Here is a 15,507-nt window from a genome sequence, read left to right on the forward strand (position 1 = left end):
GTCAGTCACCAACTAGACCTGCAGAACCGTAGATCATTACAAATAGTTTGATCCGATCTACTAGGATCTCTGCAGGCTTCCATGAGCTCTCCATCCTGCAGGTGATCGGCGTCCTTTTCCGATGGGATATATTCCTAGCAACCAAAGCTCAGATGTTGCTGTACAGGTTCCCTTCACAACTTCACTGCATCTCTACCATGTTTGCAACGTTTGACTTTGCGGAATTCTATGATTCCGCGCAGAGGGATCGCTTCTGTCGTGAATTGGCCTCCGCCCTGAGAGAGTATGGCTTCGTCAAGCTCATCAACCACGGCGTTCCACCCAGTGAGGTTAACCAGGCTTTTACAGAGGTTTGAAGTCTACTCATGGTATCAAGACGGCCGCTGATGCAAAGTAGGCCTCACAATTTTACCACCTGCCGCTGGAGGAGAAACTGAAATCCCCTCATCCTCCAACAGCACACCCCCACCGTGGCTTCAGTCCGGTTGGGCTGGAAAATGTCTCGGCCGTCTCCAATTACGGCCGTGCGGCGGGGCACAAGCCACTGCTGAAGGACATGAAGGAGTCCTACGACATCGGATCCGAGCACGATGCACGGTACGCAAACATCTGGCCTCCGCCGGGGGTTGCCGACAGCTTCCAGCCCACCTTCAGCTCGTTCTTCCAATCCTGCTACCGCGCAGAGCTGAAAATCCTGGAAGCGATCTCGATCGGAGTGGGCCTCCCAGCCCAGACCCTCAGCGACCTCCATGCAGATCAGACTAATGAGCTGCGACTGACGCACTATCCCGAAGTGGCTCGCGCGGACTTTACCCACTCCACTCGCATCGCAGCCCATACCGACTTTGGCACAATCACTTTGCTTTTTCAGGATGGTGTGGGCGGATTGCGTAAGTTCATTAGCCAACTCAATGACCATTGTGGCTGGCTGACTGTCCATAGAAATGGAGGTTCCCCCGGGTAGTGAGTGCTTTGTGGACGTTCCCTGTGGTGAACGATCATCGGAATGCATTGTGAATGTAGGGGACTGTCTCAGCAAATGGACTGGTCTCCACAGCGCCCGTCATCGTGTCCATTTGCCAGGCCGAATGACTGCAGAAAGCGTGCCTGCGCGCTTCTCGATTGCATACTTCGCCAAACCTGACCGCAATGTGCTCCTCCGTCCCCTCTTACCTGGATCCGCCAACCAGGACGAGCAGTATATGACGGCCGACGAGTTCCAGCATATGCGAATCGCTGGAACGTACTGAGCAGTGAGGGCTGAGGCCCGAGGGGCTGGGAGGAACATGTGGAGCCCGATCGACGGTGATCAATTTGAGCAGGATTGTTTTTTATAGTGTGTGTGATAGGGTGATTTTGCTGCCTGCATCTAGGATCATGGATTCAAGCCTGAGGAAGATCCTTGTGGAGATCGATCGGCAGTGATATCCACGGAATGTTGCATCTACTGTCCTGCATACCACGTAGATACTCCCACTCCGTAAACTTGATAGCTTTTCCTCCCTCTTCCCCCCATTCCCACAACAATGCACTCAGGATGATATCCTACACGACCATCCTCAGCCCTCTAGCACTGACGGCACTCCTCGCTGTCTTTATCAAAATCTTTCGTACCCTCACCACCCGCTGCCGGGGTCTACCATCCATCCCATTTCTAGCTACCGTCTACGATGCCTACCGCGGGGTATCCGAGATCCGATTCCACAACACACGGCTACGGCCACTCCTCGAAACCCACGGGGCAGTCAACCTCTGGAATTCCGGCCAGTGGACGGTCCTCGTTACGCGACCGGAATATGTCGTGCGCATCCTCCGCAACGAGCGCCAGGTAGCCAAGGGCGGCTTCTACCGCAAGGTGCCTGGCAGCCGGCTGGCAGGCTTATTCGGGGAGAACCTGATCGACTCACACGGGGAGGTTTGGAAACAGTTCACGGCCATCATGAAACCGGGCATTCAGCGTCCGCACGAGATCCGCGCCCTGCAGGCCGCCGCCACCAAGCTCACCGCAACTCTGCACCGAAAGGCTGCCGCCACGACGCAAGGAATCGTCGTCATCAACGATCTGATAGAGCGCTGGGCGATTGACGTCTTTGGCGAGATGTTCTTCGACGTGCAGTTTGGCGCGTTGGACAGCGATGCAACCCATTCGGTTCGCGCGCAGGATGCGCTGACAGCCGTCCTATGGACATTGGGGAACCATCTCACGGGCGTCTTCCCGCTGCTAGAACGCATCGGCTGGCCACTGTGTCCGACGCGACCTCGCTGCTTCTCCATGATCCGCGAACTTGAAGAGGCATTGATCGAAGTGACGGACGATCTCCCCTTGCCCGATGAGAAGAATCCCTCCGAAAAACTGATCTATCGACTGCGGCGCGCAAGAGACGCCGGACAGATGGCAGACTTCCACTACCGCTCCAACCTGAAGATGATGTTCTTTGCCGGCCACGAGAACGTCAAGTTCGCCCTCATCGCCGCGCTATGGGAACTCTCGCAGAGTTCTCGCATTCAGGAGAAATTGCACACCGAACTCTCGGCGCCCGAGACTGCCCACTCGGACCTTAAAGACAAGCCCTACCTCACAGCCATCCTCTCCGAAACCCTCCGCCTCTACCCGCCTGTAAGCCAGCTCATCAACCGAAAGACCCTCGAACCAGTCGCGCTCGGCGACAACATCACCATACCGCAAGGGACGTGGGTCGGTTGGACGGCGTACGGGGTGCATACTGACCCGACGACCTGGGGCCCTGATGCGCATGTTTTCCGGCCGGAACGATGGGGAGAGGATGTGTTGGCCATTCATAAAGCTATCAGCCAGCACCAGGTGCGCGGCAGCTATATTCCGTTTAATGCGTGGACGCGCAGTTGCATCGGATCTGAGTTTGCCCTCTTGCAGCTCCGCATCACGTTGGCGACGATTGTAAGAAGGTTTAGGATTGACAGTGCACCTGGGTACACGTACTCAATACAGAAGGTATGCAGAGTGATATACCCTTGTCCAAGCTTCTGCTGATAGTTTGAGTAGAATGGTTCTTTGGAACCATATGATTGTCAACTGATCTTCACTGAGAGGACATGACAAGATTAGAATATATAGAATGATGGAATTTGTCTCGCAGTTCAAGGCACGGCTGTAGGAGGCTGATCACCTCGTGTTCATCCGCAATAGCCCCGTAGGTCATTTCTCGCAATTGCGTGCCCTTCTAAACCGGCCTGTTATATATGGCGATTGGGGAAGTCCGGGCCTCACGGATAGACATGGTGATCATAAATTCTTTCCCATGAGCGACTGCCTGCAGTCAAGGATAACTTGGCTGGTGGTCAATACTGAGAATCTATAACCATTCCCGGATCCGTATTACGTCTTCTTATCAAGAGGTAAGGAATAATTCCTTAAAAATAATCTGGACCCTGCGGGTTTGTGTCAACCCATGTTAACCGCACATAATACCCGCTTAGCCCTAAGTTTGATACCCATGCAGACTGCCAACTTTAGCGTCTTGTTGTATTGGACCTGCCATACACTCCATACTAGTCGCTCAATCACTGCCCTCCGAATACGGCGGCGACGGATCAACAACCGCATCCTGATACGGCACCGGCACCAGCGTCGCCTCCGAATCCATCCTCTGCCGCAACGCAACACCCAGTCTCCCCCGTAGAACCTCCTCGCCCTTTTCCGCCAGGCCCGCATGATGCTCCGCTTTTTTCTCACGCCCCTGCAACCTGTAAACCCCCGCAAGAGACCGCTGCGATTCGATCCGATCGCGGTGCGCTTCATCCAGCGCTTCCATGTCGCGCGCAACCGCCCGCTCAAACAAGATCTCAACAGAACGGTATTTACTCTCCTGATCATCCTCTACAGATAAGGAACTCAAGGACAGCTGTCTCTTCTGGGCCGCCAACGTCCGCGCAGCAATCTGCACCGCCTCTTCCATCCGCCCCGAATTCCAAAGCAAACTCACCAGCCGCTCCACTGTGCGCAGCGTATACGGATTATCAACGCCGAGCTTCTTCTCCCTCCCCTCCAGCGTCGTACGATATAGCTCTTCCGCTTCGCGGGTCTTCCCCCACCGGTCGCATAGGATTGCGTAGTTCATTGTCGCTTTGAGCGTATCTGGGTGTTGTAGACCTAGCACACGGGCCGATCGCTCAATCACATCGCGGAAGGCGTCTTCGCCTTCTTCGTACCGCTGTAGCTCGCGGAGGTTGATTGCCAGGAACATCTTGGTGGAGAGTGCGGTTGGGTGGTCGGCGTGCAGTTTCGCTGCGACTTCGCGGCTCGCGGTGTCGTAGAGGGTTGTGGCGAGGTCGTAGCGCGCCTGCGCGCGGTAGGTGTTTGCGAGGTTGACCATGCAGTGGAGGGCTTCGAGGTGGGTCTCAAGGCCTTCGGCGCGGTAGGTGGTCAGGACGGTGGAGTAGAGGTCGATGGCTTTGGAGTGCTGGCCTTGGTTGCGGTAGACCTGAGCGAGAAGTTCGCGGGTGTTGAGGAGAGAGAGATCGTTGGGGGGGAGGAAGAGGGCTTGTTGGTGCAGAATGTCGTTGTAGATCGTGACGGACTCGTCGTAGCGGCCTTGCTTGAAGAGGGAGCGTGCAAGGTTCTTGGACATGTGGACTTTGGTGGCTTGGTCGAAGGGGGTGGGTGAGGCTAGGAGGCGAGTGATGGTTTCTTCAGCGTCGGTGTAGCGGCCTTGAAGGAGGAAGATGTCGCTGAGTTGTAGCTGTGTGCAGCCGGTGTCTGTGCTGCTGGGCTGGATTTTGGTCTCGGCTTGCAGGACTTCCTGGCAAATTCGTTCGGCTTCCTCGTACCGTCCATTGTCGGCGTAGAATGTGGAGAGGACCTTCAAAGCGGCGCGCAGCTCATGATACAACGGTCCACCCGCCCAGTCTGCGGCATACTTGGCTTGAAGCTCTAGACTGGCGTCGACATGGGCTAGGGCTTGCAACCGGATCTTCAGCGGCCAATCTCGATAGTCGATGCCAGCCGCCTTGATGTAGTGGCTGAGAAGAAGAAGAGCCTCGATACAACGTGCGCGGCGCTGGCTTGTTGGGATTCTTAGCTGGATCCAGTCGCGCACAAGAGGGTGTAAAGACAGCGTGCAAAATCCCGTGGACTCCACGTCGGTGTCGCCCTCGCTGGACGACCCGCCGCTATGCCGTACGAGCGAGAGGTCTGCAAGGAATACCACAATGTCCTGATACTCAAACTTGTCCCGGTCGGGCCCGCTTGCGAAGGCATCGATCCATCGAGGAATCGATGCACCAGCCGCTTGCAGCCCCTCAAAGTACGCCTGGAACATCTCCATCCGAAGATAAAGGGGACCGAAAAAGGCAAGAGTGCTAAGGAAATCCGGCAGGGAATCTCCAATAGGACTGTGTTCGAAGGCCTGTTGGAACGACATCTCCCACGTGGTGAATACGCCCAGGGGCGTTTCGTTCCCGTCGTCGCCGCTCAGAGATCTTTGATATTCCCAGATGTTGGGCACATCTTTCATAATCTTCTCTTTGCGGTTCTTGTAGTGATCGAGGAACTCTTCCGGGCTGATCTTGCGCGACCTGATATACGCGGCGCTCTGGTCAATGGCGAGCGGCAGGTATCCGAGCAGCTTCACCACCGCGCGCGATTGAGTGAGGTTTGAAACCGTGCGAGGAAGGCCTGTTCGTTCTATCAGAAGCTCCACGGCGTCAGCTTCACTCATTCCATCGATAGAAATCAGAGTCCCCAGGGGAGCGACATCCGCGTGTCTGGTCGTCATGATCGCAGCTCCGCTCGACGAACTGGGCGCGTAATCGAGGATTCTCTTGACTCTCTGCGGCCAATCGTAGTTGTCAAAAACAAGTAGCCAGTGACCACCTTTCTGCTCAAGCACCGTGTGCACAAAGGTAACCTGCGCCTGAATGTTCGCAAAGCTGCGCTGTTCACCAGAGAGCGCGAGGATGTTCTTCGCAATCTCAGTGAAGCTCCTCTGGATCGAGATTGTTGAGATGCTATTTATCCACAGGATCGTCTTGAAATGCGAACGTGTCTTCTCGAGCCGGCAGTATTCGATGGCAAGGCTGGTTTTGCCTTGTCCTCCCATACCAAGCAGGACGGCGACGTTGGTGTCTCTGCCTTGCGCTTTGACCACGCAGTCAATAGCATCCAATGTATCCTTGCGTCCGATGAATTTAGCTCGGCCGAGTGAAGGGAGGTGATAGTAAGTCGGTGATGAAGGAGGCGAAGCTGCCTTGAGGGATGCCTGCGCCCCCAGGTACAACGTGAGCGTTGTCTTGTAACTCTCGAGTTCTGCCTTGCACTCCTTGGCCTTGTCCTCTGCTCCCACACTGCGCAGGGCTTTGAGGACTTTGGTCGAGACCGAATCCCCGCGCTCAGGGAGGACCTTGGTCAGAATCTGGTTGAGCGCTGTCAGGTTGCGAATGCACCCGGTCAGCACTTGTTCCAGCCGCTGGTCGGGATTCACGGTCGGGCTTTTCTGCAAGTCACGGAAGAGCTCGGCCAGTAGAGGTATCTGCGTTGATAAATCAAGGTATGCCGTTGGAACGTTTGAGGCGGATTTGCAATACTTCTGGATGCGGGACGACACTGCAAAGGCAAGAGTGAGGAACTGGACCGTCGTTCCCGCAATGCTTGCCGCCGAAATCGGATCCATCGGGACTGGACAGCACCTCACGGGTTGTTTCAACCTTGCGGGAATCGCGTGGCAGAGGGCTGGGTGGGACCATGGCAAGAGTCAAGTCGGGGGGCGAGAGGGACGTCCATGTCTAGCCTCTTAATCGCAGGCTACAAGAGCCTCTCACTCACACTGGCATGCATGTGAGACTATCGGTCAGTACTGCAGTTAATGAGATGCAGCATTAGCTTTCCAAGGACCCCTGTTGATACCAGAGCGCTTGGAAATACCTCTTCGGTCCATTGATACGGGTGGAACAACCGCATTTCCCAGCCTCGTCCTAGTCCATTCGAGAGCGCATGGCAACGGGAGCTCGAGTCATGAGGAGATTAGGGTGAGACCGAAGCGCTGAGCCAATTGGTTGTAGCTATCAAACATGCAGTCATCTTGGACCCCTTCATGCAAGAGTCCATTTCAGGCCATACCCCGCAGAAGGAGACTCACAGATGGACGGATTTAATGCAGCTACTCCCGAGCATCTTGTTGCCAAGGAGTAAGCAAGGCTATGAGCTAGCTGTCCATCAAATTGTGTCAGGCTGTGTTTCCCCGTGAGAGGGGTCTGCTGCGAGCCCTGTATCAGCCTCTTTGTGTCCATGCCTGCCAAGATGATAGCTGACTTTTGACTGCAACGTTATAGCAAACAACCGGGTCTCAGCTTCAAGGTAGCGCCGTGATAGGGGACTGGGCGCATGCCGGGCCACTACAACCCCAGTCCGCCAAGTAGGGCTAACACTTGTTTGCGACCAATTGACACCTTGACTCATGCTGATTTGAGCCTCATCCCATTTCACACTCTCTCAATCTTAGAGACGCAACCAGGGCAACTTAAAAACACGAATCTCCTCCATCTTCCTACTGTCTTTACCTTCAGCAAGAGTCTCGCACTGCCCTGTTTCTACCTCTACCACAGCTTCTACAACCAACAATGGCCGACGATTCAATGCCTAAAGGCTCTGTCAAAAAATTCACTCCTGACGGCGAGAGCAAACTCTACCAGGGCCATTCAGTGATTGCTCTCCTGCCCGAGAACTCTCCCCTTCGAGACACCCTCAAGCAGATTCGCCAGGCGCTCGAGAATCATGAGCTGGCAGAGACTGCCTTTCCGAACGACGCACTGCTCCCCGAAGACAGCTGGCACATGACCGTCTTCATCTGCGTGCGAGACCTCGAGCGCAACCAGCAGGTCATGCCTCGCCCCGGCTACGCCGACAACATCAAAAAGGTGTCCGGTCTAGAAGGCCCTTACGATGAATGGTTGGAGTATACGATATCGACCCTTCAAGGCCTCGAGCTCGACGACACGTTGAAGCCGCCATACGAACTGACGGTCAAGCGCCAGATACCGGAGATCAAGCATACCATTGGGCTTGCCTTGGAGCCGCATTCAAGCTCTTTGCTGGGTCTGCGGGAGAGGTTGTCGGAGGCCACAGGCATTGAACTTAGGAGCCCTGACGCCTTCCAGTTTCACCTCACTATTGCGTACATGACGAGGCATTTGAACGAGGAGGAGAAGGATGCCCTTAAAGGTCTGGTGGAGGATATTCTTCAGTATGGGCCTGACACCGTGCAGTTTGGTAAAGTGGAGTTGTGCTCGTTTCAGGATATGCAGGCGTTTGAACCTGAGGTTACGGTGGCGCAGGCTGATTATTGAGCAAAGCTTTGGAATATAATTTCTGCCTGAAGGTACGATATATTCAAAACCTTTCGAGTACCAGATAGGTGACACATCCATCCATCCGTCACGAAGTTTCTAGATACGGGAGGCAGCCCGTGTCCATAGTATTCTCCAGTCTCAAGATTCTCCGGCATTAGTAGACCTTAGTGCCTTTGTGGTTTCTGAGGTGTAGGACCTTGGAGGATATAAGCAAGAGACTCCTTGTCTTACATTAACGGACCATCCCAGTCCGCAGTTCTTGGCAGTGAGGATTGTATGTCAAAAGGACAGATAATACAGAAGTTGAGGGGAGAGTTGGGGTGGTGTTCCTTTGTCTCTGACGTGCCTGTTGAGAAAGCTGAGTGCCACTGCCTTTGACCTTCTCACAGGGGTCGATATTTGATACCGCTGGCTGGAGCAATCCTCTACCCCATCTGGACCGTCCAGTCTACCCCAGCATAAGCCTCAAGTACTGCTTTATCTTTGTCTAAGACTAACTACATCTCGATTACATGTAATGCCGGAAATGGCCACATTCGTCTCACTTGTTCTGACGATTTCTCCCCCGCCATGCGCGCAATATACATCGCCAACAGCTCCCTGTTCTGACTTTGTTTCTTACCAAAATCCACCTGCGGCGCTACCCAGCCCTCAGCGTCCGTATTCAGAGTCTCTTGAGCGAGTTGCTGAACCTCTTTCCATTCTTGGTATTTGTAAAATTGCTGTTCATGCGCACTGATCTCTTCCTGGCTGAAGGAATACGGACAGTTCCCCGAGAAGCCCAATTCCGACCAGCCCTGAAATATCTGAATGAGACATTCTCGCAGTGGGACAATCCCAACTTCAGATGCCTCGCCAAGGCGAATGAAGAGTTCTCGGAAGACGCGAGGCACGGCCATGGCGTTGTGGGCGGGTCTGTTCTCGAGAAAGGTCGAGACTTCGTATGCTTTGGCTAGCTTGGCTTGTGTCCATTCATGTAGCGCAGCGGCTTTTTCGTGATTGTCTAAAGAGTCGAAGTTATGGAGGAGCACAGGCTGGACAAGGCCTCTAGTATAATCCCGAGGGGGCTGGAGAAAGAATGGCAGTACAGAGAGGGACTGAACATCAATCAGAGCGGTGATCTGGGAGCAGTTCTCGGGCGCAACATAGATATTTCCCATATGAAGATCGGTGTGCCAAAGGGTTGGCTGAGAGAGTTGGGATAGGGTCGGGTGCGAGTCTAACAGTGGCATGAGGGCAATTGCGTTCTCTAGAAGATGCGCTTGCTCTTGGCTGCTTCCCCGATGAACTACTGGTTGACGGTCTGGACTCTGCTTTGCGATCCGAGACAGCTCGCGTTTGGCAATCGATCTTCCAAAGTCCGATATGCTGCTCCCTAAACAGATGTCAGTCTGGAAGGGTCGAGAGTATCAGAAGACTTACAAGACCCTTTACTCATTTCAGCGACTGTATCAACATCAATAGAGCAATCAGGTGAAGGGCCAACACAGAATAACTGCTGTTTATCCACGTCGCTACCAAGATCTTGATGTTGAAAGCGGTTGGCATCCGTACGTAAATACAGCCCACCATATGCCGGAAACGGGATAGCAGATAGCTGGGCTTCAAGTTGGGTTAAGTGCTTTATGAGCTCGAGTTTCTCGAGCTCTGTCATCGTGGGCCATCGCTCGTATAACGGAACTCCAGTGGCTTTCTCCATGACTATATACTCTGCCTGGACAGGGTCGGAGTCATCAGCAGACCAAGAATGGACACGGGGAACAGGAATGCTCGTATAGTTTCTGACTAATCCGGATGCGTGAGTGCCTTGAACCGTAAAGGGCGGAATAAAATAAAAGGCACTGACTGTATCCCAAGGTAGCCACTTCAGAGGCTGTCGTATAAAACGGAGGACCAGCGATGCGAGACGGAATTTTGGCGATCAGTTGAGTTCCATCCTCTTTTGTCATCAGTAGCGCCTTGCTAAACCCCCCTTCGAGCTTGTCAATGTCTGTGATTCGAGATGAGCTGCCGTCGGCGGTGGCGACTATATCGCAAAGGGCATCTAGGCTGAATTTCCGGTAGCGTCGAGTGAACTGATGTTCCTCATCGACAAGGAAGCGGCCATTGGTATATGTGAACAATTCCTCGCGGCTGATGGATTTGCCTGTCTTGATTAGCGACATTTCTTATTGTACAAGGAGCCTTTACCTCGACAGACAATCGATATCCTTGCGACCTCCTGTTTCTTTTGCCGGAAGTTTCTAAATGTCCTCATGAAGGGCAACATGGTACCGTGGAGTCGAGTTTGCTGGGTGACAGATGTAATCGGGGTAGAACAGCTTAAGTAAACCTAAGTAGCTTAAAGCTGGACGCTGTCTACGCACCCCCGCAGGTTATTGATCTGGTGATAGACGAGGTGCAGATGTCGAAGAAGGGTTGTTCGGGAAGGGTGGCTGGGAGAGTGGCTGGCGAGATCCATGGTTGAGTCAACGCGTGGTTCCAACTCCTCGGTTTGAGCTTCAAGAGATGAAGAGCAGTATCAAGCTCAGCGCTATTGTGGAAACACTGACCATGAGTGTGATGGGGATGAACGAGAGCTCGTTGCATGGGGATCATGAGCTACCTTGCCCACCAGCAATCCAACGTCGAATACTCAAGAATGATGAATGAATACATTAAAAGCCAAGAGAAGTGCTAGGAGATACCTTAATGACTGTGTCAGAAGCTACTAGTTAAAAGCTGAGGCAAATACAGGCCAAGCCCTAACTAGCCACTCGTTACGAGCTTACTAGCTATGAGACCAGATACAGCCAACTCACAGAAGCATGTTGTCGCTACAGCGTAGTATACATTCTTCAAACCTCCGTAACCCCTGCCACCAAGCCCGGCGAATCCCTCCTCTGCGCCGCAAGAATAAACGCAAAAGCGACATCCACATCCCTCTCCCTGTCCACCCGCCGCACATCAAATGCAAATCGCCGAAACACCATCCCCAGAATCAAATACATCTCCGCCATTGCCAGGTGCATCCCCAGACACATGCGACTCCCTTTACTAAATGGCACCAAGTACGGATCCAGACTCTTGCCGTTATCCTCGCCAAGCCAGCGGTCAGGGTTAAACCTGTATGGATCCGGGAAGATGGTCTCATCTTCGTGCCACTCGTTGATTGTCATGCTGATTGTTGTACCTGAGGGTATGATGTGGGGTCCGTAGATGAGGGCCTTTTCAGGGAATATGCGAGGGAGGCGGTGCGTGACCGGGGATGAGAGGCGGAGGCCCTCTTTTATTACCGCCGTGAGATAGGGGAGATTATCGAGGGTGGAGAGCAAAGAGGCTGGTGGATTTGAGGGATCAGGAATTGCAGAGGCGAGTTCTGCGTGGAGGCGTGCTTGGATCGAGGGGTTGGCGGAGATGTGGTAGGTTGTATTGCGGAGGCAGTAGGCTCTATAGTGCCATTGTAGGGTCAGTCACCGATCTCTCTGTTCTCTATATAAATTGACGGTGACTTACGTAGTTCCTGATCCAGCAACAACAAGGGTGAATGCTTCGTCGCGGAGCCGGGGGGTCTTTCGTTCCTCGGATGGCAGCGAGCTGCTGAGAAGCTCATGCAGGACTGTTCGGTGGCCGATGCCGTCATAGGACTTATCTTTTCCGTGCCGGATTGCGTCGATCTGGTGGCCCAGCCCCTGTTGTTGTCAGTCGTTTGTGATGATAGTATGGATATGAAAATAGCACACCTTTCGAAAGTCCAGCATGCCTGCCATTGCCGGGGCGAGCATTTTGTTGACTGAGTCCTACGTGTAAGTACCAGTCAGCAAATTTAATAGAATACACTGACCACAAAAGGGACATACCGGCAGCGCAAAACTCAGTCGCATAATAAAGGGAATATGAAAGTTCTATCACGGCAGTTAGCACACCACACCTCAATATCCAAGGAGACAAGCCCAAGCTCACGTACCAACAGGCTAACCTCCAGAAAACTATCAATATCATCAAAGAACCTCTGCCCCCAGTCCTTCTCCAGAACCTTCGTCGGCTCCCTCGCAAAACAATAATCATTGATGATATCAGATGTCACAGCCGCATAGATATACTTCAGGTTTACCAACTCTCCAATCCTGCTTGCCTCCTGCAACCGCTCGCACATAAGATCAATTGCATGTGTCATGGCAGGAACCAGGTCCGCAACGGACTTTCTCGAGAAAAACGGGTTTAGGGCGTTTCGGCGCAGGCGATGGAGGTCGTGAGATGCTGTGCTGATAGCCTATGAGTAGTTTCATTGTATCAGTCCTCGATGCATATATGAAGAGGAAGGGAGGGGAGTTCTAACAGCAGGGAAAGGCCCGAATGTTTCGGCGCCATGTCGTGGCTTGTCCGCTCGTCCATGGCTGCGGCCATATAGGGTTGCAGCGAAATTCGGGTCGTGGATGTGGACTTCGTTTGGGTTGACTCGGACGATGGGACCTGTTGATAGAAATCAGATGGCGGAGTTATTATAGAGAGACTTTCAACTGAAGTACCGTATTCGCGGTGGAGATCTCTCAGTTTAAAGGCAAACTGTCCGAGGTGGTAGAGGTCGTGATAGTATTCGTAGAAATAGCTGACTCGTGCCAGAAGGGGGCCGGGAACGCGTGCGAGAGGGTGGAGGGTGAGTCGGTAGGTGACAATGGTTGCAATGTATATGAGGTAGAGAGCGAGGGCGTAGGGTGCGTAGGTGGTTATATTTTCATGTAACATCGTGGGAGCTGGTTTTGGAATCAGTGCGCGAGTCGGTGACTGTTTGTTATATGCTCCAAATCTTAGTCCTTCAATCGTCGGTAATTGAAAAAGCTCGCCTTTCAGGCGCGCTGTTAGGTCGCGGTAGCCGGACATAGGCTATCTATCAGGAGCAGGCCACCCAAGGCCAGCCGCACAGGGCGATCCACACATGTAAGGCCCTACCACGTTAGTACCAATTCATTATACTAGACTGTAAAAGAACGCCGCCGCCGGGAATCTCATATCAGCCCCAGCTTACAGCAGTTATTGTGACATCGTCCCAAGGGGACCAAATTCTTCATATATATGTGCCCGTGAGCAAGAAACATAGTTATTCATATAGACTTAGAGGGCCACCGGTGCGAACTCCCCCTCATCAATCTCCTGAGAAACAGGCCTATATCTCCACCGACTCCAATAAGACGGCGTCTCCCCCGTACCGTTATTGTTCGTGGCATATATCCCCACAAGACTGCCTATAATCATGATTAGTAACCCTATAATCTCACAAATCGAGTACAGATTCAGTCTTACCAAGAAACCCTCCGCTGACAATATCACTGCTTACGGATCCCATTCTGATATCTCCAATCCCACAGCTTGAGGAGGCGACGAACGTGTAGCCATCGGGATCCTCGGCCCTGATACTAAGCCGAATGGAGGGGCATAATCTCCAAAGCTTTGGGATGTCCCTGACAACCGTCTCCACAGCTGGTGCACTCAGTCTGCCGAAGCTAGTACCCGCAAGCTGAAGATGCGTTCTACCCTCCTTTGATTCTCCTGTGCGGACGACACTCAGCTCAATATGTTGCTGCTGATTCAGAAAAACAGTAACTCCCGCTTCCTCGCCGGCGACGTTAGGGTTGAATGAGAGGTCAACGGAGAAATCGAAGAGAGTTGCTGTTTGGCGACGGCCTAGAAAGGTAAGGCTGTTATCGACGCTGGCTTCTATGGCTTCGCCACCGGTGAGGTTTAACGCTGAGGGGATCAGCCGCAGACTGCTATGCAAGAAACCCGGGGCGATCTTGTAGGCGTCGGGGTTCTTAGTTCGAAAGTGCACCAGATGTTTTGGAAACGTAAAACCGCGATGGAAGTCGAAGCTGTCTCCTTCGTGGACTAGAGGTCCGTCACCGGGTGGATTGCTGTCTTTGCTAGGAAGAGGACCTTCCATCACACCAAAGACCTGATCAAAGACAGGCCATTCACCCCCGTTCCATGTGACTGGGGTAAGAATCGCCTCTCTACCCATAGGATAATTGACACGCTCGCGTCCCGACCGTGTCGCCAGTGCTGTCGCCCACCAATTACCATTCCCATCTGGAAAGATATCCGCATGTCCAACGGTCTGTCCCTCGATTCGTGAGCACCGGGTTATTCTTATAACTCTCGTATGGTCCCCAAATATCCCTAGCACGTGCAATAGTCGCAGCATGGTTCTCCGCGAAACCACCCTCGGCTACAAGAAGATAGTAATATCCATCCTTCCGGTAAATGTGCGGGCCTTCAGCGTTACTACCGCCGGTACCCTTCCAGATCTCTACGCGCTCGCTCGCGACGCCCGTCGTTGTGTCAATAGTGGACAGAAAGATCTTTCCCCAGCCAGTTGCCATGTATGCCGTGCCGTCATTGTCCCAGAACAGGTCCGGGTCGATATGGTTGCCTCCTGTGGGGTTGGTGATTTTGAGCGGCGTGCCCCAGCTCTCGTCGTTGTATGGATCGTCCGTGGCGACGAGGAGGTTGTTGACTCTCTCCTTGGGATCGTAGCTGGTGTAGGTGAAGATGACATACATCTTTCCCTCGCGGTAGCGGATCGTGGGCGCCCAGATGCCCCCGCGGTTGTTATTGTTCATTGAGGCATGGCCTGGGATTTGTTCGGGCCGGGAGAAGGCGTTGCTAACGTGTCTGAAATGCACAAGGTCTTTAGTAGCGTAGATGCTGAGGCCAGGAAAGTTGAGGAAGGTGGAGACAGTACAGAAAGTCGTGTTGTCTAGTTCTGGGACGAAAGTGCAGCTGGGGTCGGAGTGCCAGCCTGGTAGCATGGGATTGGTGAAGGTGGAGTTTCGAGCTCCATTCTTCTGATCTTGGGCTGTTGAAAATGAAGCAAATAGTAATAACAAGCTGGTGATGTTGATTTTGATTCGCATTGTGTAGGTCCTTGGTCGCAGTGTCAAGGTCAGTCCCTCGAACAAACCTCTATCTTATAGGGCAGATAGGTACTGCAGGCTAAATGCACAATAGAAACATCTTTCGTTCAGAGATAGCCCGATGGCAGGACCTGAGTATGTGGCACTGGAGGGACAAATATCCATTCCACCAATCCAGCACGTGGAACCAGGCTACTGCTGCATGTTGTAGAGTTGGCGCCAATCATCAATATCGAGATTCAGTCTATTCATCGGGATTCAGCCTAAATAACGTAGATCTGATGAGCCAAGGTCG

At 53.1% G+C, this 15,507-nt stretch overlaps 7 protein-coding genes across 7 annotated transcripts; 3 read left to right on the forward strand and 4 right to left on the reverse strand.

Moving 5' to 3' along the window:
* Positions 1–197: 197 nt before the first annotated feature.
* Positions 198–1,250, forward strand: BJY04DRAFT_204547 (uncharacterized protein; the record flags this gene model as incomplete). The annotated part of the gene is made up of 3 exons (XM_073713505.1): positions 198–350; positions 398–890; positions 943–1,250. The coding sequence occupies 3 exons, from the start codon at positions 198–200 to the stop codon at positions 1,248–1,250; spliced, it is 954 nt and encodes a 317-aa protein (XP_073576709.1).
* Positions 1,251–1,537: 287 nt separating this feature from the next.
* BJY04DRAFT_212865 (cytochrome P450) lies at positions 1,538–3,076 on the forward strand (the record flags this gene model as incomplete). The annotated part of the gene is made up of 2 exons (XM_073714719.1): positions 1,538–2,971; positions 3,023–3,076. The coding sequence occupies 2 exons, from the start codon at positions 1,538–1,540 to the stop codon at positions 3,074–3,076; spliced, it is 1,488 nt and encodes a 495-aa protein (XP_073576710.1).
* A 460-nt stretch (positions 3,077–3,536) lies between these two features.
* Positions 3,537–6,647, reverse strand: BJY04DRAFT_212866 (uncharacterized protein; the record flags this gene model as incomplete). The annotated part of the gene is made up of 1 exon (XM_073714720.1): positions 3,537–6,647. One exon carries the CDS (start codon positions 6,645–6,647, stop codon positions 3,537–3,539), a length of 3,111 nt encoding a protein of 1,036 aa, XP_073576711.1.
* Positions 6,648–7,538: 891 nt separating this feature from the next.
* On the forward strand, positions 7,539–8,356 carry BJY04DRAFT_176782 (RNA ligase/cyclic nucleotide phosphodiesterase). The gene has a single exon (XM_073709522.1). The coding sequence runs from the start codon at positions 7,594–7,596 to the stop codon at positions 8,317–8,319; it is 726 nt and encodes a 241-aa protein (XP_073576712.1). The 5' UTR covers positions 7,539–7,593; the 3' UTR covers positions 8,320–8,356.
* Positions 8,357–8,819: 463 nt separating this feature from the next.
* BJY04DRAFT_227193 (uncharacterized protein) lies at positions 8,820–10,591 on the reverse strand (the record flags this gene model as incomplete). The annotated part of the gene is made up of 4 exons (XM_073718579.1): positions 8,820–9,697; positions 9,745–10,107; positions 10,169–10,472; positions 10,523–10,591. 4 exons carry the CDS (start codon positions 10,589–10,591, stop codon positions 8,820–8,822), a joined length of 1,614 nt encoding a protein of 537 aa, XP_073576713.1.
* A 568-nt stretch (positions 10,592–11,159) lies between these two features.
* BJY04DRAFT_204550 (cytochrome P450) lies at positions 11,160–13,047 on the reverse strand (the record flags this gene model as incomplete). The annotated part of the gene is made up of 7 exons (XM_073713506.1): positions 11,160–11,751; positions 11,818–11,993; positions 12,045–12,101; positions 12,162–12,206; positions 12,269–12,574; positions 12,641–12,774; positions 12,831–13,047. 7 exons carry the CDS (start codon positions 13,045–13,047, stop codon positions 11,160–11,162), a joined length of 1,527 nt encoding a protein of 508 aa, XP_073576714.1.
* A 366-nt stretch (positions 13,048–13,413) lies between these two features.
* On the reverse strand, positions 13,414–15,212 carry BJY04DRAFT_227194 (glycosyl hydrolase; the record flags this gene model as incomplete). Its single annotated transcript, XM_073718580.1, has 3 exons — positions 13,414–13,544; positions 13,603–14,385; positions 14,453–15,212. 3 exons carry the CDS (start codon positions 15,210–15,212, stop codon positions 13,414–13,416), a joined length of 1,674 nt encoding a protein of 557 aa, XP_073576715.1.
* Between the last annotated feature and the right edge of the window lie 295 nt (positions 15,213–15,507).

This window comes from Aspergillus karnatakaensis, assembly GCF_047715665.1.
Source record: "Aspergillus karnatakaensis strain CBS 102800 unplaced genomic scaffold BJY04scaffold_2, whole genome shotgun sequence".
Lineage (NCBI taxonomy): Eukaryota > Fungi > Ascomycota > Eurotiomycetes > Eurotiales > Aspergillaceae > Aspergillus > Aspergillus karnatakaensis.